This window comes from Nuphar pumila, chromosome 1 (genome assembly GCF_984573655.1).
Source record: "Nuphar pumila chromosome 1, dmNupPumi1.hap1.1, whole genome shotgun sequence".
Taxonomy (NCBI): domain Eukaryota; kingdom Viridiplantae; phylum Streptophyta; class Magnoliopsida; order Nymphaeales; family Nymphaeaceae; genus Nuphar; species Nuphar pumila.
Window position 1 is genome coordinate 40029667 of NC_143249.1, and position 27470 is coordinate 40057136.

The 27470-nt window shown below is 36.6% G+C and overlaps 2 protein-coding genes across 2 annotated transcripts in view; both read right to left on the minus strand.

Annotated features, from left to right (window-relative positions):
• The window catches only part of LOC149848770 (fatty acid amide hydrolase-like), a 47972-nt gene extending 41950 nt beyond the window's left edge, over window positions 1–6022 (minus strand). The window contains exon 1 of the mRNA XM_089997356.1: window positions 4573–6022. Within this exon, the coding sequence (XP_089853482.1) occupies window positions 4573–4631 (59 nt within the window). The 5' untranslated portion in view covers window positions 4632–6022. The remainder of the gene's footprint in view (window positions 1–4572) is intronic.
• Window positions 6023–20648: 14626 nt separating this feature from the next.
• On the minus strand, window positions 20649–22248 carry LOC149848771 (fatty acid amide hydrolase-like). Its single transcript, XM_090005213.1, has 6 exons — window positions 22115–22248; window positions 21890–22037; window positions 21689–21801; window positions 21025–21100; window positions 20845–20916; window positions 20649–20748 (listed from the first exon to the last, which is right to left on the minus strand). Exons 2-6 carry the CDS (start codon window positions 21934–21936, stop codon window positions 20649–20651), a joined length of 408 nt encoding a protein of 135 aa, XP_089861339.1. The 5' UTR covers window positions 21937–22037; window positions 22115–22248.
• Window positions 22249–27470: the final 5222 nt, after the last annotated feature.

Sequence of the window (27470 nt, forward strand, 5' to 3'; positions counted from 1 at the left end):
AATTCTGAGCGCAATTATATTTTACGTTCCTGAATTCGAGTCCTGGTTGGCCTGAAAATCACATTTTTCTGAAAATTGAGAAGTTTGTCGAAATGGATCCAAAGTTGGATCGGATTGGATCCAAAGCCTATGATCCGAACTAATATGGATTTTGGTCCTATTTAAATCTGAATTTGATCCATGTCTTGATCCATTCTTGTTTTGGGTATGGCTTTGGATCTTGGATCCGGATCTAGATCTAAATCCACGCCCAACGTTTTTCCAACTTTAAATTCAATATAAAGCCTTAATTTGGAGTTCAATAAGGTTGAAAAGCCTTTTGGGTTAATTTGGTTATTTTTGAAAGTTTTTAGATAATTTTAATTAATTATTAATTATTAATTAATTAATATCAATTCCTAATTTTTATTCTTTTGGGCTGAGTGGGACTCTTTAAAGGAGTCCTTATTCTTACTTAAGAATGAGAGTTCTAAAAGATTTGGAAGTTAAAAAAAAAAGTCAACTTAAAAGAGTTTCAAAAAGTTTGAAAAAAAAAAACAATATGGAAAGAGGGTTCCCTTTTTGGGAACTCTATTAAAGAGGGCTGGAGAAGGGGGGGGGGGGGGGGGGCGTCACCCCCTCTCCCACTCATTATATAAAGAAAAAAAAAACAAAGAAAGAAGGAAAAGAGAAAGAAAGAGGGAGACGGAAGGAGAGAGAAAGAGAGAGAAAGGGAAGAAGAAGAAGATTTTTTCTCTAGCCCAACCCCTTTTTCACCATTGTTTTTCTCGTTTCTTTCGATCCATGCAAAGGTACGGGTCTCCTCTTTTGATCCTAAGTGAGAAATCGAATGCCGATTGGATTCGATGCAAGATTTTGGTTGAAAAATCTATGGAAAAACATGTAGGTGCATGCTTTCCTTTGAACCCATGGAGAGTGATCCATGGATCGTCCTCCATGGCTGAATTTTTTTTGTGTATTTTACACCTTTTCATGAAGTGAAAATTCTGTCCATGTATAACAGATTTTTTACTCATGAAAGGAGTGGTCCCATGAGGGACCCCTATGCTAAATATTGATTTCCAATGGTGGATTTTGATGTGGGCTGTGTATATGCATGCATATAGGCGTAGAAACAATGTTATATGCATATATTTTTCAGAAAATATATATGTAATGACATGCTTATTGTAAACATTGAATGAATTGCACTGTTGAATAAGTATGTGCAAATAGGTTTAAGGTTCATGTTAGTTTTTTTTTTTTTAACATGCACATATAGCTTGGTTGGTTTACAGTCATGTAAATATGAACATATGTTAAACCTGCATATTTGAGCCCCTAATCTGTAACTATATATACGCATGATCCTGGAAATATTTACAATGTGCTTCTTTAATGGAGGCTTGCCTAATATAGGTATAGTCTCTTTTTAATTAGAAAAGGTAAGAAATTTTTTTATACTAGTGGGCTGGCGCGGCTAACCCATGTTGGCAGGGACTGGCCGGACCCAGTCCAGCCCTTGGGCTGAACTGGGTTAGGCCTTGCAGCCCATTGCCAGGCCCGGCCAGGGTCTGTCCAGACCAGACACAGCCGATCCTGGTCGGCTGGGCATGTTTGAAACCCCAGCCGACCCAGTCGGTTGGGTGCAAACCTCTTGAAAAATAAAAATATATATTTGTGTTGTGGGGACCTGTGAGGTCTGGCCAAGCTGGTCAGACCTGCCCCAGCATGATTCAACCTTGCCAGCCCTGGTCTGCCAGGCCTGGCTGAATCGTTGGGCCCAGCCGAGTGGTGCTCGGCTGGGCAGCAGTGTGTAAAAGAATAAAAAAAGAAAAAAAAAAGAAAATTATACATGTCTACAGGTGATTAATTCTTTCATTACAAAAATTTCTTTTGCATGTGTTGTGTATGCATTGATGTTCATTTCAGTGAGACAGTTCATTAAAAGTGTGTGCATTGAGGTGTGTATATGTTTATTCTAAGGTGGAACATTGCATTGACATGTACATATACACATACACTTGATAATAAAAAAAATGCATTTACTAAATATATGCAGAATTTAATCATAACATGCATTGCTATGGTCATGCATAATTGAATGAGAACATGCAATGTATATGCAAATTTATTGAGATCATGCAATTGACATGAATATGCACACTTGATGGGTATATGCATTTACATGAGCACGTACACTCAAAGGAAGCATGCATTGGCGTGAATACGTGTATGCAAATGAAAGAATGCACTTGACATAATTATGCATATGAATTAAGTAAATACATGCTTATGAATATTTTTGCTCCATACGCATGATGAAAGTTTACATATATTAATGTGCATTTGAAACATGTGATTTAAGTCATACATGACATATTGCTATGGCTTTTGTATATGGTGTATCGATGATCCAAGTGAATCATCGCAGACTTGGAGAGCCTCGAGCACTGGGTGCTCTCTCTTTATTTACTTTTAAATGCATCGCAAAAATCATATTTATTTTTATTGCATTGTGTTTACATTGTTTTATGTATTTCTGCGGGCGGTGGTCCCGTGATGGCTCTCGCAGGGGTAGATGCGAACTTTTGCCTTTGCTTTTGCATGTTGAATTGCAAAACTTAATAATTGGTTTTAATTAAAAGATAATGAATAAGAACACTGTAATATACGTTTTAAGATCTCCCATTGAAAGAATGAGCATCTTAGAGATTCGGATTTGGGGGACTACGAGGATACAAAAACTCCGTGTGCACTAAATATTACCCCTGAACCCGATATTGAGGTTCTTTCTCCTGGCCACGGTTTTAGGGAGAGTCCGCCACTTGACCTGAAAGTGGTGTGTTTGACACAGTTGTTTTTTTATACCAAAAAAGTGACACTATTGGATGTGGAGGTCCTTAGTGTCTCAACATTAGATGTGGAGGTCTAATGTTCCAAAGGTGATTCGGTCGAGAACTAAGTTTGAAATTCAGTAATAAAATACAACTTGTGTGCTAAGTTACCTTGGGAACCCTACTTAACCTCGAAAATTTTTACCCGTTTGGTGTATCTGTGGACAACGGTAATTAAAAAGAGGAACTTAAATTGTGTGCATTTAATAGGGACATGTATATAAAAGAAAACTATAATGAAAGATAATAATTTGCTCATGCATTGCACTGAAGTCATGCATATTCCTGCTATGCATTAGAACATGCATGTTTACTTGTTCCCTTAATTGTTACCTGTTGGTGGATGCATGTTGTTTGATTCCTAATGCATGTTAAATGTCCTGGTTACTTAAATTGTGATCCCTGTTATTTATTAATGTTCTCTCATGCTTAGTAGTTGTTCCCTACTGCATGAATGCTTAAATTGAATTATGTAAATGTCATAATTGTATTTCTCTAAATTATTGCATGAAATCTTATTGGTATTATTTATGCTCATTTATTTTATTAGAGAGATTCATACGCAGAATTTCTCGGATTTCTGACACCCTTATTTTTGTAGTTTTCGCAGCTGCAGGGGATTAGTGAAGCGACTAGCTTCTGAGAGAGCTACGAGTGTCACACTTTTGCTGGACAGTTCACAGAGGGACAGCGTGACTCAATTTTCCTTTATTTACTTTTATGTCATTTAAATAACTCTGATATGTTTTTTGCAAATTATGGTTTAAACACTCTTTCTTTCATAATTAATAAATAATGAGTTGCTATGGTTTGAGGTGATAAATGTAAGATCTCTTATGGTGTGTTTGGTTATCCAATTGGGAGTGAAACTGTGAAGGCGTCGTTATAGAGATCCCTTGTGGTTCTTCGAGTTTCCTAATTGAGTTGGAACTGTAAAGACCCTGGGTCTCTGGGAAGATTTCCGCAATGGTTAAAAAAAATAAATTTTGCACTTTTTCTTGGGTATGAGTTGGGGTCGTTACATCATCGGTCCATCCCAACTCATACCTATATCACATGGATATGGATGTGGGAACAGGACATCATATGGATATGCTTGGTACAATAGAACATTTCCCAAAAATTAGGATATGGGAAGTCAGTGAGCCACCATACATGTGTATGTGCGCACGGAGGAGGGGGAGAGGGGGGGTTGTTTATAATATAAAATTCTTAACCTAAAGCAATAAAACATGAATATCATCTCAAGTGCAAACTATTGAACAACAATTCTAAATCACTATAATTAAAAAGATTCAAAAATAAAATCAAGTTGAAATAGAAATGTAATGTAATGCCATTCAGGACAAATTCTAAAGAAAAAGAACACAGGTGAATACAAAATAAATAATCAAAGATTATTAAAGGAAATAGACAAATTTAATGATACAGTATTGGCTTAATTAGACACTTTTTTTTATTGTGTCCATGAAGTTTCCTAGCTTCTCCGAGTGCCTTGTGCTAACATGGGATATTTGTGCTAAGTATCCTTGTGATATTGAACCACACCCAAAGCCAGACCCATAGTTATACCTATCACAAAATGCATCAACATGGGCATTGTTACATAGCATACCGACATGCAATGGTCAACAAAATGGATCAGAAAAAGCAATCATCACAAGACATTACAAGAGCACAATAATGTCATATTCACCTGGTGGAGGGGGTAACAATTACATCTGCTCTTTTAAGGATCTCCATATGGAAGTACATTTGCCGATGTCTGCAATTATACCAATGGATATAAAAACTTTTGCATTCTGAGTTCCATTCATAAAAATATGAGAGCTTACTAAAAGGATATTACTATAAGAAGTTACTTCACAAGAGATCGTATCATTTGAAGCTAAACAATGATGTCACTAGTGCAATTTATTAGCCTTAGATAACATTGTTAAGAAACTTCACTATCACAAATTACAGGAGAAAATAGATAAGCATTCCCAAAGCTATTATTGCTAGAAGGAATGGATATAATCAAGTATATAAGGAGGCATGGTGAATATGGAACATCTTTTCCTACAAATATGAAATTTCCAGGAACTATTCTTGTAACTTTAAACTGTTGATAAATTTATTTTTTTGTCCTAGATGGTATTATAATATATATATATATATATATATATATATATATGCCCATCTGTTTTGGTCGTAGGTTACATACACTTTGTATATAGCTTGTTGTTTTTTGTCATATACATAGGTTTGGCCAGCTTAGGTAGTCATTAGGAATAGCTAAGGGTTAGTCGAGTTGAATAACCATTAGCTATTCTTAATGGCTAGTATCCTTTTAACTTAGCCATTAGCTATGCTTAATGGTTAGCATCCTTCTTCTTGTATAAATAAAGGCCATTGCCCCTTTATAATGGCATGCAAATTTTTATGCATTTTCAAGAGATTAAATAAAATTATTTTATTTATTTTTTTGTTTCTTTTATGAGATTTGTGGTTATTGTGAGTGCTCTTTGAGCCTTTGCTTTGTTATTTGGAATTTGATGTCTTGGGTGTTTGAGATATTGTGCTTGGCCTTTGATTACATGGTACCAGGGCTCTTGTAGTCTTTGTGACTATTGTTTGATCAAGTCTTCACTCCTTGTGATCTTTCATGTTCGTGAATTAGTGATCTTCTTGCTCATGTGGTGCAGACTTACAAGTGTTTGTGGTCTCCTTCACTCTTCATTATTCTTTGCTTGTTCCTTCTATCTTCTTGTCCTCTTTATCATGAAAAACAAGGAGAAGGTCACCATTATTTCTTTTAAGCTCAACTCTTACAACTATCTAGTTTGCTCCTCCTCTATGAAACACCACATAGCTGGAAGAGAATTGTCAAGATTGTTAAGAGTTAATGTAAAATATTGTATTACCATTTGTGTACTTTCCCTTTATTAGCATTCATTTGTACATAACATTTTTATTAGGGGTATTTTTGACCTTGTTATGTTTTCCTTTTAAACGTAATAAGATTACGTTTAATGCTGGGAGAAAGAAGAGTATTGGACAAATAAAGGGGACCAAGACAGTACCTATATGAGTGATGGGGTGATGTTTACCATCTCCTGTAATAATACGACCCAATCAACGATAAGGCATAACAAGTACGAAATTACCTGAATCTCCTGTCACATGATGTGCTGCTCCAGAATCGAGATACCAAGTATTCTGAGAGGAAGAAGGAGCCTGAGAGGAGGAAGGAACATGCTACCCTTTAATACTGTGTTGTGAATGCGTACCTGTAGACCACAGATTCACTGATTGGGATTGTTGCAAGTTCGATTGGCTGAATGCGGTGCTAAGTGTATCATGATCCTAATATGATGCCACTGATGCAGAATAAGACGTGGTGTTGGAGAAGAAGACGGGGACCATGGACCCCCAAAAGGTACACCTGAGAGGGCACAAAAAACGTGCTGAAATAGGAATCGTTGGTGCGCAAAACGTTGGCACATACCTCTAGTAACAGTCCAAACTAATGTGCCCACGTTTGCCACACATGTGACATGTTACGTTGCTGTTTGGACATGGTCCACCGATGGGAGTCGGTAGAAGTCTTGCACCTCTGCCAAAAGAGTTAGATCTATCACGTCCTCTACCTCTTCCACCATGACCAGATCCAGAATATGAATTGGTAAAAAGAACCTCATTAGATGCATAATCCATATTCTTCTTTCCAGATGAGTTATCAAGATCAAACATATCCTTGTGTTCTAATAACATGGAAAACAACTGATCAAAAGGAGGTCATGGTCTCTGTCCTGTGTACATGGTAACAAACATGTTGAATTCCAACCCTAAACCTCAAAGGGTCTGCATACATATATCCTCATCGGCAATAGGTGCACCTATCATTGCAAGTTGGTCAGTGATAGATTTTACTTCGCTCAGATAATCTATCACACTGGGATCTCCTCTGCCAATCCTCCCAAATTCTCCTTTGAGATTATAGATTTTTGGTGTAGAGATTTGCCCAAACCAACGATGCAAAATTTGCCAAAGATCTCAAGCGCTAACGCTTGTGGGGATATGAAGTAAGACATCTTGAGAGAGAATAGTCGTAATATAGGCTACAAGAACTTGGTCATTTTTAGACCATATAAAGAAGTTTGGATTTAGCATAAGTTTATGTCAGTTTGCCATTCTTCAATTCAGAAGAAAGAAGGAAACAAGATTTGAGGAAGAAGAAAGTAGATCACCTTACCAGCAACTTTTGATTTGATGAGGTGCTTATTCTCGTCCCTTCACTAATACCATGTCAGATTAGGCTCAGCCTTTATGTGATGAAGGGAAGGAGAGAGAGTGTGTAGAGAACTCAATGGGACGTTCCTCTGTTTTTCATATATAAGAGGACGTCCCTATGTACTTATTTATAGAAGAAAATGTACAAGAGTTTGTGTTTCACTAAAACTGGTGCAACACTATGACCAAAGTACCCTTAGCTGGGACGCCACCTAGAGTCTGAGTCATAATAGAACTAGTGTGCCTAAATGACCAGAATACCCTTCACATCTCTATCCTTAACAGAGTGTAGTATTCCTTCTCATCTAGTAGCTGTTGAGTGTAGGATCATCAATTAGGGACGCTGATTGGGGAAGGCCATAAGGAAGGAGGCCTATATTACATGAACTTTTTTTAACTTGCTCAATAATTCTTTTTGTAATATTGTTAATGGCATTGATGTGAGTTTGTGGCATAGATGACTAAGACTATTAATCGGGTATGTATCAGAATGAGAAGGAGACGATGAAGGAAATGATAGCAATAGACTTTGCCTAGCCTCAAAATTCATCAAGGTGAGAGGCGTCACCTGGTAGTTTCAGGTTAACACAATAACACCCTAATTGGTGCAGTTTACAAACAAACATTAACATACATAAAAATTACAACTTATGCCACTATTACAAGATACCCATATAAGACCTAATAAGATATCCAAAACCGGTTCAAATACAGTAAAGAAAATTATCAAAGATAAACATACACATGTTAACAAAGACTTTCTAGTTTATTGAAACTTTTTTATTTTTTGAATTTGGAAAAACTTTGTAACGTTAATAATTTCACTTATATTGATTGCATCATGAAAAAAATAACATCATTACCTTATGAATGTAGAAATTTTATCTCTAAGACTTTTGAATTGGTGCACTAGGGTGTTTGGAGTTCGTCTCATGTTCCCTCCAATGGAGGATTCTTGTATTATATGACATTTATGGATTTATTTTCTAGATATACTTGGATGTACTTCCTTAGGTAAAAATTTGAAGCTTTTATGAACTTTAAAAATGCAATATCTCATAATTTTTCCATGATTTTTGAGCCCAAAAAATCTAATTTTTAAATTTTATACTTATATTTAAAGTGATAAAAATCATGGAATATATATATATATATATATATATATATATATATATATATATATATATATATATATATATATATATATATATATATATATATATATATGAGATGACACCAGCTGGGTTTGGACGTGGTCAAGAGCCCACTGACTAGATCTAATTGTGTTAAGAATAATTTGAGAAATTTGTTGTTTTTAACCTTTAAATTTAAGTGAAACTCGAAAATGAAATTTAGCTAAGACCATCGTTAGATTCACCTCAGAATGTAGATCTCGTAGGAGATCTGTTTTCTTGAAATTGAACTACGGTTAGCCCGAAAAATGCATTTTTAAAAAATGACCGGCCTATATTTTTGAGTTTTTTTCTGGGTTGAATCGGACTAGACCCACTCCATTGTACCCAAGTTTAAATGGATCTGGATCGGGTCTAGTATCCATATTGACTAGGATCCGATCCAGGTTGGGATCCATTTGGATTTGGATCATGGATCCAATTTGGATCCATAATCCATCCATGACAATTTTAAAACTAACATGAATTTAAAGTTTAAAAAACAACTAACTTTAAATATAGACAAAGGATGAGGTAGAGTTATACATGGGGTAGAACTCCACCCCATATGGACTTCCAGAAGGGGGTGTCCCCCCCTAGAATATTCTTTAAGAATATAAAATAAATAAAATAATAAAATCCTAAAAATCTAGAAGGGATAAGGGAGTAGAGTTCTACACTTAGTAGAACTCTACCCATATGGAGAGAGTCTAGAAGGGGGCGTCACACCCCCTCTCTAGAAGAATTAAAAAAATATATATAAAAAGGGCTAGATCCTCTCTGCCTCTAGAACTCGTGTTCTAGAGAGAGAGAGAGAGTTGAGGAAGAAAGAAAAAAAATCGTGTGCTAGTTGATAGAAAAAAAGAAAGAAAGAGGAAAATCATAAGGTTTGGGAAAAAAAAAGAGAGAAGAGGGAAAAGAGAAGAAGAACAAACATCTGTCGATTTTCTCTAGCTTTTCGTTACTTCGAATTGTGGTACAGGTTTCTCTATTAATTTGCATGAAAAACGACTTTGTATAAATCGATTCAAGCATGGGGTTTAGAGGAAAAAAAGGAAAATCTGATATATATGTATGTATGCATATATTTTCAGGTTTGTCGAAGTTATGAATCTGATATATATGTATATATGCATATATTTTCAGGTTGTCGATTTTATAAATTATATATATATATATATATATATATATATATATATATATATATATATATGCATATATTTTTCAGGTTGTCGATTTTATAAATCTGATCATATACATGTAGATATTTCAGTTTTTCTGATTTTCATGCTCATGCATATATATATATATATATATATATATATATATATATATATATATATATATATATATATATATATATATATATATATATTTGTTCTGTCGATTACATGATCAAGTATTTGAAATAAATATATATGTGCGTATCTCTGATTTATCGATTTCATTACTCATGCATCTGAAATATATATATACATGAATCTGGCCAGCAACCGAGTAATTGGTGTTGGCCGATCCATGTACATGAATCTGGCCAACAACTGAGTATTTGGTGTTGGTCGATCCATGTATATGAATCTGATCATGTACATGAATCTGACTAGCAACTGTTTGTATTCTTAATTAGCTGATCCATGTACATGAATTTGGCCAACAACAGTTGTATGTTTCTTGATTTAGTCGATCCATGTACATGAATCTGACACGTAGTTGTGTACTTCCTGATATGGTCAATACATGTACATGAATTTGATCATGTACTTTAATCTGACCAGCAATAGATATTTTCTAATTGGCCGATCAATGTACATGAATCTGACTAGCAATGGGTATTTTTTTATTTGGTCGATACATGTACATATATTTGACCAACTGTGGTTATGTTATGTTTGGCCGATCCATGTACATGAATCTGACCAACTAATGTTATTTTATGACTGGCCGATCCATGTACATGAATCTGATCATGTACATGAATCTGATCAACTGATGTTATTTTATGACTGACCGATCCATGTACATGAATCCGACCAGCTGATGTTATTTCTAACTGGACGATCCATGTACATGAATTTGATCATGTACATGAATCTGACCAATACATTCTATTTTCTGAACTGCCTATTCGTGTACATGAATCTGATCATGTACACGAATTTGATCGGTACTTGTAATTTTCTGCATGGCCGATTCATGTATATGAATTTGATTAATACTTGTATGTTCCTGCTTAGCCGATCCATGTACATGAATCTGATAAGAAATTATGTGCCTATTCCTGTTTAGCCGATTCATGCACATGAAGCTGATCGTATGCATGATTTGCAGTCAACTAATCATATACATGAATCTGATCGGAATACATATTGTCTAATTTGGTACATAAATCTAATCCTGAACCGATCAATTTGCACTTTTCTTAGCATACACATGAATTTGAATATAATTAGATGCTTGCATGACCATGATTATATGCATGTTTAATTGATCGTATGCATAAATTTGATCATGAATAGTGTGGTCTGCAAGCTCTCTCTATATATATGTATATGCTTGCTTAATGTGCATTCTTTTTGTGTTATGAATGTGCATTGTGAACATAAATTGTGAAACTGTGTCCACTTATGGTCACTGAAACTTTGCAATTGGCATAAATCACTTTTTAAGATATGTTAGTGGTCATGTGTGAACCGCTATGGGCCTATGTAGGCCAGGAGCATGTGTTACTCCAATGTTATTGAATTGTTTATGCATTGCAAAATAATTTCTGGAAATTATTGTTTTTCCAAAAAAAAAATTAATTACACTTAAATTGTGAAGGCCAAGGCCCAAAATTGTTATTGCATGTTGATTTACAAAATGGTTCTTGTGTAAAGAACTTAAAGTTGATTTAATTGATAAAAAAGACCAAAACCGTGTAATTATACTCTTCCTTGATGTCTCTTCCACAGTGTGAGAATCTTTGATGGTAGTCATGGAGGACCGTGAGGATACTAAAAGTCTGTGTGCAATTGTGCTCTAGAACCCGATGTGTGGTTTACTTTTCGACCATAATTTTAGGGAGTTTCAGCTACTTTGCCTGGGGGTAGTGTTGTTGATTCAGCTGTAGTTATTGGTATATCAAGAAAGTGGCATTAGTGGATGTTGATTTCCCTGATGTCCCGACATTAGGTGTTGATTCCTAATGTTCCGATTGATGGTGTTGATTCCTGATATTGGTCGAAGAACAAGTGTGATACCCAGTAATTAAAATACAAATTGTGTTAAGCTATGACTAAGAACCTAACTTGAACCTCGAGAATTGTGCCAGTTTTAAGTATCTGCGGGTTTAAGGAAAAGTAAAAATTAAATTTGTGTGCATTTAATAGGGACATACATGCAAAAGCAACTATGATAAATAACTTAATAAGTTATTCATGCACATTTTACTATTTAGCATTAGTTCATGAATCTCTGCATGTTTGTTTTTGCATGATATTTGGTTGGATGCTTGAATAGTGAGACATTTGTGGTAAGTTATTGTATTTTTCTCTAAAATTTATGCTAGTTCCATTACTGTTGGATTTTAGAGGACTTCGGTTCTTACCTGTTTTCTTAAAACTATTTTACAGGAAGAGGTGCTCAGTGATGTCTAGGACTGACTAGCTAGAGGATGCAAGACTTATGATTGGGTGTTTGGGTTCTAACTAGAGCACATGATTTTTTATATAGTCGATTTTATATTTTTGGACTTCTCGACTTACTGATTAATTAATAAAGTTCAATTTATTATTTCAAGTTGATTCAATACATGAAATGGTTTGTGGTTTGGTTATATTAAATCTGTGATGTCCCCCAGGTCCTTGGGAGTTTTTTCGCAAATGTTTAAAAAAAAATTCCACTATTTTTTGAGGGTTAGTTGGGGTCGTTACAAAAAACTTCCACAACTTAGCGAAAAATCGGTTTAGTTCAAATATTTCTATTCTTCGCACCAATTTAAGGGAAAAATATATTTCAAACGAGTTTAAAATCTCTCTCAACTGAAATGGAATTGCTCACCAAAGGTCATCCACATACTCCACTACAAAATAGTTGGGCTGAAAGAAAAGATAGGCGCATTATAAAATTTACTAGGACTCATGATCTATAATAATGTTCCAAAGATTTTTTTTTTGGGCTCAAAGCACTCTTACAATTATGTATCTTATCAATAGGATGCTTGTTTATCCTTAAAAATATATCCTCTGTCCAAACACTTTTTTAAAGTATGTCAAGATGATGAAAAACTAAGAAAATTTTGTTGCAAATGCCTTTTTTTGTTGAGAAAAAAGAGAAACTTTCTTCCAAAGCCATTCCCTATGTTTTTCTTAGTTATGCTGAAAATGAGAAAGGATTTAGATGTTATGATCCTAAAATTGATAACTCTATATTCCTAAAACTATTACGTTTCTTGAGAAAAAATTGATTTGGGTGACCCTAAGGACAATATCAGGAAATCTTTCCTCTCAGTTTGGTGTGCAGCCACATGCATGAAATAAGATTTAACTTTAGGATTTTCTTTATCCTGTGACCTCAATGTTTGCTCATTTAAAAATCTTTATTGACATATTTAAAGAAGGCCAAGTAAACATATTTATGAATTATGAGTTTGGGAGTATCAAGTCAAATCTGATTTTCTAATTAATTATGCAGCATTTTGATATTATGCTGTCGGACTTACTTGTAGACTTGTAGTCATTATGATGGCTTATCACAAAAATGGATGCATCTCAACATATTTGATTTTCATTCATAATGCACCCAACTATTTATTTTATCATTCATTGTTGACATCTAAAATTCAATTAACAGGTATGTAAACAAGAGGAATGATGAAAAAGTTTTGACACTTAAACACCTAAAATTAGAAATAAAATTGCTCAAATATAATGATCTGTGGTTGAACAATATTTTGAATTTATTTTCAAACAAAAAAATGATCAGACAAAATATTGCAAAGTGTGAGATTGCTCGACAAGATCCTTAAAATAAGCAGGCATTGATATCAACAAATGTGAACCTACAAAGAATCAAGTAGTTTATCCAAAAAAATGGCACTTGCAAAATATGCCCTAAACTTTAGAGCCAAAAGCCATCTGATCACTACTAAAAAACATATTTAGTTCTATAGACAAGCCATATACCGCCAAGATAAACTTGCCAAACAGACACTGACAAATTTAGTAGAAGATAACATACAGAGTCAATAGCATGAATTGTACCTAAGTCTTTGAGCATTTAGATACTCTTTGGAAGTGAAGCAACCATAGACCCTTGTTGCTACCCTACATTCCCATCCTAATTCTTCAACATCCCTAATGCATTTAAAGTCCAATAACTTCAATGATTAGTTTTCTGAAACAAAGTAAAGCACTCATTCTAATGAATACAAAATTTAGCATATCCAGCATACATTTTCTCAATAACAGGACCAAATGATGTGTGGCACTCAGAGCCAATTGTTAAATAATGAGCCAGGCGCATCTCTTCTATTTCTGGCAAAGTCACTTCTATGGTCTTTCACAGAAATAACAGAATGATCTTATTAGAAATATAATCAACATTAGTGGAAAAAAGAAAAAAAGAAAAGTAGTGGCAAAGTTGCATTCTTTATGCTACTGGAAATAATTTGCAGCAAATCCATGTCATCCTGTTAGTAATAAAAAGATGGAGCACTGTCGATTCATAAATTCAAGTCATGCAATGCCAAAAAGGCATACTAAAACATGCAATGAGCATACACTAGAAATACCTGCCATCCAAATGTCTTGCAGAGCTGATTGAGAGCATGATCACAGCAACATCGTATATCATCATTGCAATCATTGAACCACTATCAATTAAAGCAAAATTGAAAAAAATGAAAATCGACATTCAAACCTCAGATTAATGAAAAAACTGATTTAATCTCCATGCACAGTTCATACTGTGAAAACTAAAAATAAATTCTGGACACAAGAGTTTTGGTTGGACATGGCGTTGGATAGAAATGATTGGAGGAAAAGGATTCATGTGGAAGACCCAAAATGAATTTCTTTTTTGGTTCATATCGCTGACCCCAATTGTTTTGGGATGAAGGCGTAGTTGTTGTTGTTGTTTGTTGAAGAGTTTTGGTACTTGTAACAAACCTCAGGATATTTTGCCAGTATTATATTAGAAATAGAGTCGGTATGATGCAGAAGAGGAAAGTTCAACCCTGGCTGGAAAGATCGTAATGGAGAAACTTATCAGTAGAAGTCAATTTGATAAAAGCACATAAGAATCATTAGAATTTTGAAAAACCTCACAAGATGAGACATTCCAACACCATTTATGTTTCACAGGGCAAAAAAAAACAAAAGCACCAACTAATACAATTTTGGTCCCACTGGAATCATTAGAATCAAATAAACCTTATACATTGCTGGTCACTGGAAATAGCTTTATAATCTTACATGGTAAAAAGTCAAATAAATCTTACACAAAAAAAATGCTGATCATCAGAAAAAGGCTTTATTATTTCACATGGTACAAGATTCAAGTGGTGAAGGAATTAGAGCAAAATAAATGGGAAATAACTGAGGTATTGAATTCTCCATAATATTCTCATTTATTTGAAAAATGAAGCAATGATTTCAATCTGCCAAACATATTAAAATAAACAAAGCAGATACAAACAAATGTGAAGTGTCATGACGAATAAAGTATATTAAATCAATACAATTTAAAATGTCATTTTGAATAACGCTACTCAAAATTCATTATTACCTTTGGCAATTCCATGCAGATCTATATCAGCAGTGTAAAATTAATTGGTGAAACTTCTTCTTAGCAGTTGATTATTGGTGACTTGTAATGGAATCAAAGAGCACAAAAATACAAAGGCCACAATGGGCAAAGTACACAAGCCACTGAGGGCAAATTAATAGCACAAGAGCCACTTGTAATATCGTGTATTTTTCACACAGTCATTTTGAGATTTTTCAAAAATTTGGCTAAGTATAGGGAAAAAATCAGTAGATTTTCGATTTTAGGCTGATGCTTTTAAGTCTGGGCTTGACCCAGGTCTCATCGACAAGGCCTAAATGAGCCACTTAAAACATGAGAAAAAGTTTTATTTTCAACCTTTAAATTCAAGTGAAATTCAGAAGCGACATTCGAGTTATATATCGTTGGATGCGTCTCAAAATTCTGAGCATCAAGATATTTTACTTTTCTAAATTCGGGTTACGGTTGACCCGAAAATCGTATTTGTTTAAAAAAGGACCGCCTCGATGGGCCGGGTTCGGATGTGGATCAGACTGGATCCAATGCTTATGATCCAAATTAATATGGATATGGAATCTGTCCAAGACCCATATTAATCTGGATTTGATCCAGCCCATGACCCAATTGGATTTTGGATATAGATTTGGATCTTGGATCCATATCCATATCCAAACCCATGTCTAACGAAAATCCAGCTTTTAATTCAACTTTTATATTTAAATTGAGGTTATTTAGAGTTAAAAAGACTCCCAGAGGGATAAGGTACCCTCTGGAAGTTTCTAGATATTTAATTATTAATAAATAATTAATAACTAATTAATTAAGTAATAAATTTTAATTAATTTCAAATTTCACTTTTTGTTAACTTATTGGACTCCTTGAGAGAGTCCTTGAATTGTTGAGAGATAAGAGATTTAAAAGAGTTACAAAAATAAGAAAGACTTTTTAAAAATAGAAACTTTGAAAAAAGAAAGAGAGAGAAAGAGAAGGGAAGGAGGAAGAAGAAGAAGAGCATAGTGGGAGCTCTCTTTGCCTTCAGCCATCCCACAATTTCTTAGTTTTTTTTCAATCTATGGTTATGGTACGGGTCTTTCTCTTATTTCGAATGAGAAAAAGAGCATGGATTTGTATTCCATGCAAGATTTTAGTGAAAACAAATGAGAAAAGAGTAAATCTGAATATTTACTCTAAGATTCATGGTTGAAATTAATGTAATTTCCTTTTTTCAAAATTTATTTTAGAATACAAGGAAATACGTATAAGTATATATATATATATATATATATATTTGATGAGCAGTCGATCTAGTGTGCTATTGCTTTAAAATAATTTATGGGTAAGTTTATTTCCATGATTAAAACATAAATCGTGTTTCTTGATTTATATTAGAAACAATGTATTGTTTAGTCTGCTCTTTTGGATCCATGTGAAATCCTGAATGCAAAATCAATATAAGTAGGTTCTTGATGGTGGATCTGCTAATGCATGACTAGAAATAGGTATTCACATGCATATTTGAGCATAAAGCCTAAAGTTACATGATCATTGGCCACATGAAATTGTTATGCATGTATGTTCGAAATAGAACAGATTTATTTCCTTCACATTAAAAGTTTTTGCTCATGTATTTGCATTATTACTGGGCTGGCTGGCAGCCCAGCCGAGTATGACTCGGCAGGCATGTCATGCCCTGGTAGACCCGCACAGGTTCAGCTTGTGCAGGGTAGTGTAGGGTTTTAAAAAACCCAGCCGACTGGCAGCCCAGCTGAACTGAGTTCGGCTGGCCTGTCAGGCCTTGGCCTCTTGTGTTAGCCCAACCTTTTGTTGGTGGGGCATGTTGTAAAAAAATATATATATATGTTTTTGCATCGTGTGTGCTGCAGCTGGGCAGCCCAGCAGAGTCTCGGCTGGGCAAGCCTTGGCTGTTAGGCCCAGTCCAACCACTCGGTTGGACTGGTGCAGGCTTGACAGACCTCTGCCAGGCCCAGTCTGCATGGTATTTAAAAAAAAAAAACTCAAAACAACAACAACAGGAAAACATTTTTTTAATCAGAAGTTTCTTTTTTTTTTCTGTTTCTTTATGTTAAGCAATTCAGGACCTAGCCGACCCACTGTCGGTTGGGCTATTTTGGCCAGGTCAGCCCTAGCAGACTGGGTTGGCTGGGCAGGGGGCTTGAGACTGGGTGGGTCTGTCAGTGTACCAGACCCAGTCGACTGGGTCAGCTGAGTTGTATGTTTAAAAAAAGTTTTGTTAAAGAAATGAAAAATGAATGCTACTCTTCTTGTCATTAATTGTCCAGACTTTGACTAAATGATAGGTAAATTTCTACATAATTGAATCTTTTGTTCATGCATATTTCTTATACATGTACGGCGCTAATGAAATTTAGTTTAGCATGTTAATTTATAGAACTCTGGCTATTCGTGTTAGACTATAGAAGTATGCAATTGGCATGGTTACGTGGACACATGCATATGAATATAATTGCTTATGCATATCTCTAAATTAGCATATGTGAATGTGCATTGTAAAGTATGTGAAATGAATGCATAAGTGGCATGTCATTCATGATTTTTGCATATGGATGCATCGATGATCAAAAGTGGATCATCGTGGGCTGTGTGAGCCTTGAGCATGTGTTGCTCCTTATTTAGTTGTTTATGCATGGCAAAAATCAAACTTGATGTTATTATTCTAATTGCACTGTTCCATGTTACCACGGGCTATGGTCCCGTGATGAGCTTCGCATGTTGATTTGTGAACCAATGTTATTAATTTTGTATGTTGATTTGCAAAATAAAGAAGTTGAATTAATAACAAGATGAAAGAGAACAGTATAATCTATGCTTCTTCGATGTTCCTTCTTTAGTATGGGAATCCTGGACTTTGCAGTTTTAGGGAACCGTGAAGATACTAAAACTCTGTATGCGTTGTGCCCCTGAACCCGATATTAAGGTTCACCTCCCGACCACGGTTTTAGAGAGATTTCGCCACTTTGCCTGGGGGTGGTGTGTAGACACAACTGTTGTTTTGGTATACCAAGAAAATGATATTATGGTTGTTGATTTTCATAGTATCCCGACATTGAATGTTGTTTCCTAATGTTCCGATGGATGGTGTTGATTCCTGATATCGATCGAGGGCTAAGTGTGAAACCCAGTAATAAAATACAAATTGTATGTTAAGCTACAACTGGAGACCTAACTTGACTTCGGGAATTGTTTACCCGTTTTGAGTATCCGCGAGCAAGATTAATAAAAAGAAGAACTAAAGTTTGTATGCATTTAATAGAGACCTGCATATAAAAAAAACTGATAAAAGATAATAATTTATTCATGCATGTGCACTGAAATTATGCATATTCCTGTTATGTATTAGATCATTCATATTTACTTGTTCCCTTGTAATGTATTGGTAATTGTGTGATATTTGCTTCCTATTGCATGATAAATGTCTTTACTGCTTAATTGATGTTCTCTAATACTTAATTGATGTACCATGTTGTTTAATAATTGTTCTCTCTTGCTTATCAATTGTGCCCTATTGCTTGAATGATTAATTTGATTATCAATATGTCATAATTGCATCCCTCTAAAATGTTGCATGAATCTTATTTGTATTCTTTTACTTATTTGATTCATTAGAGGGATCTGTACGCAAGATTTTTGATTCTGACACCCCTACTTTTGTGTTTTTCACAGTCTCTAAGGCTCAGTGAAAGAAAGTCTCTAAGGCTCAGTGAAGAAACTTGTTTTTGCAAGAAACTACGAGGGCTACGCAACTACTTGACTGACTTATCTTGGGACAACGTGGCTCCTTCTTTTACTTTATTTATATTCATTTGCTTATGTCTTCAAACTATATGAATTCAATTAATAAAGTTGGTTTGGTTTGGATGATGGTAGTATAAGATCCCTTGTGGTTGTGGATGTATTATAACTGTAAAGGCCTCGGGTCTCTGGGAATATTTCCGCAATTGTTTTAAAAAAAAATTACCACTTTTTAACGGGTACAAGTTGAGGTCGTTACACCACTAAGGGCAAAGCACATAGGTCACTAAGGGCACACAAGAGTACTATGTAAAAATACTAATTTTATTAAATATAAATACCTAAGAGAAGTATTAAACAAAAGAAGGGAGAGACCCTCATATATATAGTGTAACGACCCCAAGCTAACCCTAAAAAAATACAGAATTTCTTTTTTTGAAATGAATAAATGTTTTTAAATCATTGCAGAAAGATAATCCATGGATCTGAGGCACATTACAGATTTTATATCTAGCAAACCATCATCCATTCCAAACGTAGATTTATTCAATCCACTAAATTCAAATTAAATATAATTAACTTAATAGACCAAATTTTAAGTTCAATAAGTTTCAAAACATTCAACTCCTACGGTGGTTAGAATCCAGGCCACCAAATCATAAACCGTCGCTCCTTCTTCCAACTCGGTCCCTCCATTACTTTACTCAGCTAAGATTGAGCCTCAGTATCTGAAAAAGGTTTTTTAAAAACAAGATAAGAACCGAAGTTCTCGTATGAGACCCTCTCAAAATTCAACAGTACGGAAATAAGCATACATCAAATCAGACATAACTTCAAGAGGGTTTTAACACACAATTCACCATTTTTTTTTACAAGATTGCAATATAAACCAATGTAACTTCAGGCAATCACAATTTGCATGTTACATAAACCAAAGTGGATGCGTGGATCAATGCAACTTTCATGAGTGACTTTTTAATTTAATTAATCTCTCACTATCATTTGATATTATGTGCACATTTTTCAATTCTTAAGTTGTGACAATATGTTCTATGAACAGTTGTATTTGCTCTTGCTTTCTAGTGCAGGAACAGGGAGAAGAGGGCCATTTGCCTTTCATCTACCTGTCTTTGTAGGTTGACCTAGCTGCGTACTAGCACAATAACGACATAGGTTGTGGTGACCTCAATGAGATATTTCATGTATATTAAGAAACACCTGTACTTGATAAATATTCTGCGTGAGCAGTTATATCTATAAAACTGGCCACCATTGTGTTGGTGATAATCCTAATCAGGTGGGGCTGTGTTGACTGAGTCAGACATAAGCTTATTGAATAAGCAATGGGGATATTAGTGGATTCAGAACTAAGTAATAGGTTGTCCCATTAGTAGGCCATTGAAAGAACCCATACCATGATTACCTGCAGTGTGCTATAGTGTTGGGTAAAAAAAGACTTGTGCATATTGGTATGTAATACTGGAATGAGGACATGAACTTCATCTTGCCCGGTACACATCAACCAAGGCCCATCTAATATTGTTGACCATTGTTTATGGCAGGGATTTAAAATGACTTTGAAATGCTACAAGGAACATGCATTCAAAAGATCCATTCCATTTTTTATTTATCAAGATTTGTGCTCACAAAAAGGGCTAACAGTTGATAGAGCCTGTTTTTGTGCTCTTCATTCCTATGTTATAGTTAATAAGCTATTGGATAAATTAGGAAACTAAGCAGCAAACAAATTAAGCACTGGTGAATCAACTGGACACAATCATGCCAAATATCAGAAACCACAGGCATAACTGAGTGATATATTTGCCTGCAAGCATACTGGTAAATGAATTAGAGGACTGCGTGGATGCTGGCCAGTGATTGCTGCATAACTGAAATATGATGAGTCAGATTTCCATGCATCGCAAAACCCCAGATGTATATAAAAGCAACTGATTCCAAGGAATTGTGAGTAAAGAGGAACAAACACTATGGCAGCATCTTCAACATTGCCTGCAATGATTCCAAGCATTCCAACCGTCCAGTTCAATGGAAGAAGACTGAAATTTGGATCAACATCTTAAATTTGAGCATTGCATTTTTTTTTTAATTTTATATAGAATAACTGGCTCATTAAAATTCTATTCTGAAGCAGAGGTGTGGCTTACCCTGAATCAGGAAGGCGTCCAAAGGTTGGCTTAAAGCCAACTACTCCACACAAAGCAGCTGGAATTCGAACTGATCCTGCAAAGATGAAAAGTAAAAGGAAGTGGAGTGTGATGAAATGTTAAAACATGTGTATTCTACTGTTTTCAATATGTTTAGTGGGTGCTTCCAAAAAGTCAGGCAGAGTTCATGTCCCACAATGAATAAACTGAAAAAGCCTAAACTTGTGAGAAATTTTTTGAAAATAAATATCCTTATGAATGCTATATTATGTAAGGTGAAAGGATAGAAGAATGGGCTATTTGGTCCAAAGAAATAGACAAGAAGAAGAAAATATGTCTTTTCTTCTTTCTCACTAAGAAGAAGAACAAGAAGACAATATGCCTTTCCTTCTTTCGCACTAGTCTTACATCATATTATAAGAGAATGACCCATCTCTCTTAAGGCAACATCAACACTTCTACATCAAAAACAACTGTTGGTCAAGTCCTTGTACATTGATCAACTGAAGTCTGGAGAAAATAGACTTTAGTCTCTTTAACAATTATCCTGGAAAAATTATTTGTATGAATATCCTATCTACAGTGATATACATGTTATCAATCAGGATGTTGGTAATGGCTAAAAAAGTACTACTCTTTATACAAAAAATGATAAGATACATACCACCTCCATCAACGCCTATCGTAACAGGGCATAATCCAGCAGATGCTACTGCAGCAGATCCACTTGAAGAGCCGCCAGAAACCTTGTTGTTATCATAAGGATTTCTGACAACACTGCATTAATAGACATGTAGATATAATTCACTATAAATGATTAACCTGAATTAGATGTTAAAACCAATAATTCAGCCAGTTCTCTCACCCATAATGTGGATTTATCCCACTAGTTCCCAAACCAAACTCATGCATGTTGGTCTTTCCAACAATTATAGCACCACAAGACTTCAGGTTCTTCACACAGAATGCATCCTCTTTGCAATGTCTGACCTTATGCAGCCATTTGGTGCCTCCTAAAACAAAATCAATTATTAAGAATAGTTAGTAAGTTACTAGAAACAAAAGAACCCATTTGAAATTGAAAATGTACCTGTAGTTGGATATGGTGTGCAATCTATCTCATCTTTAACAGCAATAAGTATTCCATCTAGAATGGAAATTGGTTCACCTAGATAAAGAATTAAGAAATTTTACTCTAAAATTTACATTACAAACGAAAAATAACTTTACATGGATGCAGAAAATATGAAATGCAGCTTATTCATAAAGCAACTGCAAGAGGATTGTAAAGTCCAAAAAAAAAAAATGATGATGACGTTGACACGTGTCAGACACGCGCTAGGTGCGTGACGGACACGTGCCTCGGCTAGCCATCTGGCTCGGATCCAAGCCCCAGTTGCCTCGGATCCAAGCCCCCCGGCTGCCCCGGATCCGCGCCCTCAGCTGGCTCGGATCCGAGCTCGAGTCGGACCGGGATCTGAGACTGGGCATGACTCAGATCCGAGCCCTCGCCCGAATAGGGCTTCTCGAAGAATCGAGAAGCCCGTGCCTTGTAAAAAGGCACGGGTGCCTTGGGCGAGGGGCTAATGCCCTCACCCATTCTCTCTCTCCTCTTTGTGTTCCCCACCGCCCTCCTCTCGCTTTCCGTGGCCGTGGTTTTCGGCGAGCGACGTCGCCGACCACCTCTCGCCTCTCGTATCCGCGGTTGCCGGTGAGCGACGCCGCCGACCTTCTCTTGCTGCCTAAAATGACTAAGGTTGGGAATCTACTACTGTGGTAGTAGCGGGGTTTGGGGAAAAATGCCCTACACCCTGAGAGGTTAACTAAATGAAAAGATTTACTCACTCAGATTCGGGCTTACCTTGGAGAGGGTAAGTGGTACAAAACTCCGGGGACATAATTTTTAGTTTCGAGCTAAAGTGACTCGTTGGTCCCTAGTCCTCGGAGTCGGGGGACCCGGACTACCAAATGTGTCCTAGGTGGTAGTTCCATGTTCTTCTGCAGAAGTTAGGGATGCATCCTGTTTTGGTTTTGGCCTTTGGGAGTTTCTCTCGGTCACTGGCCGCTCCCTTGGGATTTCAGTCTCAGTTAGAATGTTCGGGTTAATAAAATACCCTTGAATAATATACCCCCGAACGTTTTCTTCTGAGATGGTTGCCTTGGCCCGCGTGTACCCGTGGGATAAGAAAAGATAAACATCAGCTAGAACAATTAGGTATCACTGTGTTGGAATTATTAAAGAGACATTTGCATATTCTTTCAACATGCTTTATATTCAGTGCTTATGATGAAACGGCATCCTAAACTGTGCATATATTAGCTAATTGAATTCATATTATGGATGTTATATAGATGTTATTCATGTTAGTGTAAGTTCTGACTTAATTGCATAATACCTTACTTGCTTAATTATTGAAGTTGCATAAAATGCTTTTTGTGCTTAAGTATCACTGTTACATAATCTACCCTTTCTATTCAGATATATGTCTATTATTGCTATTGCATCGAATTCCTTATATGTTTATGTTTAGACTAAAATTTAAACACGACACCCACATCACACCTGACACATGATCTACTTGCAAGAATAATTACAGTTTTCCTACTTAGACGTGGTAGTCTAATTCCTATAATTTCTATTATTTTCAGGAGAAGAGTAGTTCTATGAGAGATGCGGGATGAGGCGCTGACCAAGACTTGATCTATTTGTTCCCTGGCGGTTCTGCTTTCTTTCAGATTGAGATTTTTGTTTTGAGACTCACAATGTGAAAACTCTGATGTTGGATTTTATTATTATTGAAGTGAAAATAAATGGTGTGGTTTTCTTTTACCTTCCTGTATCGTTCTGAAATGCTTAACCCGGGAATTATTAGTTGTTTCCGCTTTAAAAAAAAAATCCTTAAAAAAATTTGGGTTAAATTTTGGGGCGTTACAGTTATGGTATCAAAGCCTGGGAACAATAAATCAAAGTTCACGGTCATGCCACATCCTGAGATCGCTCTGTGAGTATATTTTATTTATTTCACTTTAGTAGTCATGATAATTACATTGTTTCTCCTATATAAGTATAAATATATACCTGTAATGATTTTTGAAACACTATAATGCAAAGATAGTAAAACTGTGTGTATTGAAATGGTTATTAGATGTACCGTCGATCCCAAACTAGTTCGAGCACGGCAAACGAATGGCAGGACCAAAGGGGTTTCGTGATGGAAACTCTCGGTAACCTGGCTCAAACCATGGACACTCAAATGCGACACCAGGCGGAGTTAGCCGCAGCCATAAGCGAAAGGAATAATACGAGCACAATCACGTATGAGAAGTTCTTGAAGTTGAACCCGCCTACCTTCTCAGGCAAGGCTGATCCTGAACTAGCCGAGAGTTGGATTGCAGAAACAGAACGAGCTTTTCGGGTTCTGTCTGTTCCCGAGGATAAGCAAACGGACTTCGGCACCTACCGCTTGACGGAAGATGCACAGAAATGGTGGGACACAACCCGAACCATCCACTTTGCTGGAGTGGATACTATTCCATGGGAAGATTTCAAGCAGACATTTTTAGAGACATATTTTCCCCAGTACACTCGTGATCAGAAGCATCAGGAGTTCTTGGAGCTTACTCAAGGAAACATGAATTTGGTGGAATACACTACCAAATTTCGGACCTTGGAGCATTATTGCCCAAATTTGTTCGCGAATGATAAAGCCAGAGCAACTAGGTATGTGCGCGGACTCAAGGACGGATTACGACCACGAGTGATGATAAATCTTCCGTCGACTCTCGCACAAGCCATTGAAGTGGCTACTATGTTGAATGAAGAATGGGAGCGATCAAGGAAGAGTCAAAAGGACACACCGAGAAAACGGGGAGCCGGTCCGCCGCAGCACCACGGTGGCAAGAAGTACCAGCCACCTTACAAGAAGCAAAAGTACAATGGTGGAAATCATCCTCCGCAGCAACAAGGACAAAATCGGGTGTGCCAGAAGTGCAACCGGTCCCACTACGGACAACCTTGCCCTAGAGACACCGGAGCATGTCTCTACTGTGGAAAGATGGGTCATTATGCCCGTCAGTGCCACAAGAAGATGGCGGATATGCAGAAACATAATGCCGGAAGAGGGCAGCAACATCAACCATCTCAACTGCAACAAACACCACAACAAAATGCACAGAAGAGGGTGCCTGAACGAGTATATGCCACAACTGCGGAGGAGTTGGAGAAAGGAAATCTGGTACAAGGTACGGTATTTGTAAATGGCTGTGCTGCACTTGTTCTATTTGACTGTGGTGCTACACATTCGTTCATATCCGTAGAATTTGCAAAATTACTTGGTGCACGTACTGAATCTCTGAAACATGAACTATATGTGTACAATCCGATAGGATATAATTCGATATGTGTAAACTACATCCCTGATGTCATAATTGTACTTGAAGGGCAGAACTTACCTGCTGACCTAATCTTGCTCGATATGACTGAGTATGATGTCATATTGGGGATGGATTGGTTATATGAACATTATGCCAACGTTCTCTATCGCCAAGGGAAAGTGGTTTTGTCCCGACCAGGATTGCCAAAGGTTGAGTTTCGACTCTCTAGACCTACAGTGAAGGGCCGAATTGTATCGATATTAAAGGTTCAGAAGTATATGCGACAGGGGTGCCGAGCATTCCTAGTAAATGTATTCTCCTGCGAGTCGAAAGTCACACCATTAGAAGAACTTGAAGTGGTTCGTGAATTCCCGGAAGTGTTTCCGGATGAGTTGCCTGGACTACCTCCACAGCGTGAGGTGGATTTTCATATCGAGTTGGTGCCTGGGACGGCACCGATCTCGAAAGCGCCTTATCGTATGGCCCCCGTAGAGTTGGAGGAGCTGAAGAAACAACTCCAGGAGTTGATGGAGCAAGATTTCATTAGACCGAGCGTGTCACCATGGGGAGCACCAGTTCTTTTTGTAAAGAAGAAAGATGGTTCTATGAGGTTGTGTATAGACTATCGGATGTTGAATCAAGCAACAGTCAAAAATAAGTATCTCCTACCTCGCATTGAAGACTTGTTCGACCAATTGCAAAGGGCTAAGGTGTTTTAAAAAATAGATCTTAGATCTGGGTATCACCAACTTCGGATCAAGGACGAGGATATTCCTAAGACAGCCTTTAGAACAAGGTACGATCACTACGAGTTTGTAGTTATGCCATTCGGACTGACAAATGCTCCAGCCGCATTCATGGATTTGATGAATAGGGTATTCAGAGCGTACTTGGATACTTTTGTGATTGTTTTTATTGATGATATACTTATATACTCTGAAAGTATAGAACAACATCGTGAACATTTGAGGATCGTATTGGGGACTCTCAAGGAACACCAGTTGTTCGCCAAATTCTCCAAGTGCGAATTCTGGCTCGAGAAGGTCATGTTCTTGGGTCATGTCATATCGCGAGATGGAGTCGCTGTGGACCCGGCTAAAGTTGAAGCTGTATTAAATTGGGGTCAACCGAAGAATATCAGCGATATCATGAGTTTTCTAGGATTAGCAGGCTATTATAGAAGATTCATTCAGGACTTTTCACGGATTGCTATGCCCATGACCAGGCTCCTGAGGAAAGGAATCAAGTTCGAATGGACAGATAAGTGCGATGAGAGTTTCCAAATTTTAAAGAAGAAGCTTACCACCGCACCAGTGCTGGCTTTGCCTTCAGGACATGGTGGTTTTGTAGTCTACTCAGACGCATCAGGTACTGGGTTGGGATGTGTGTTAATGCAAAATGGTAAGGTGATAGCATATGCCTCTCGCCAATTAAAGATTCATGAATGAAACTACCCAACTCATGATCTCGAATTGGCAGCCGTAGTGTTCGCTTTGAAAATATGGCGACATTACCTGTATGGGGAACAATTCGAAGTATTTACTGATCACAAAAGTCTTAAGTACCTGTTTTCCCAGAAAGAGTTGAACATGCGACAACGACGATGGTTGGAGTTTATAAAGGATTACGATTTAACTATTTCCTATCACCCAAGAAAGGCAAATGTGGTAGCTGACTCTCTCAGTCGCAAAGCTGGTTGCAGTTTGTCCAGTCTATTGACAAAAGGGTGGAATTTGGTGGAGGAATTCATTGATTGGAAACCGTTCGCAGATGTCGGGGGAAGTATCAAGTTATCTAATTTATCTGCCCATCCAGAGATCCTTACAAAGATTATTGAAGGTCAGAAAGAGGATCCCCAGTATGAGAAACTGAAGTCACTAGCCCAACAAGAAAATTCACACTTCTCACTCAAGGAAGATGGCAGTATCTGGATGAAAAAGCAACTTTGGGTCCCTAGTGACCCAAAGTTGAAAGAAGAACTATTGGGAGAAGCACATAAGTCCAAGTACACCATACACCCAGGGGGCACAAAAATGTTTAAAGATTTACAACGAGGGTATTGGTGGAATGGA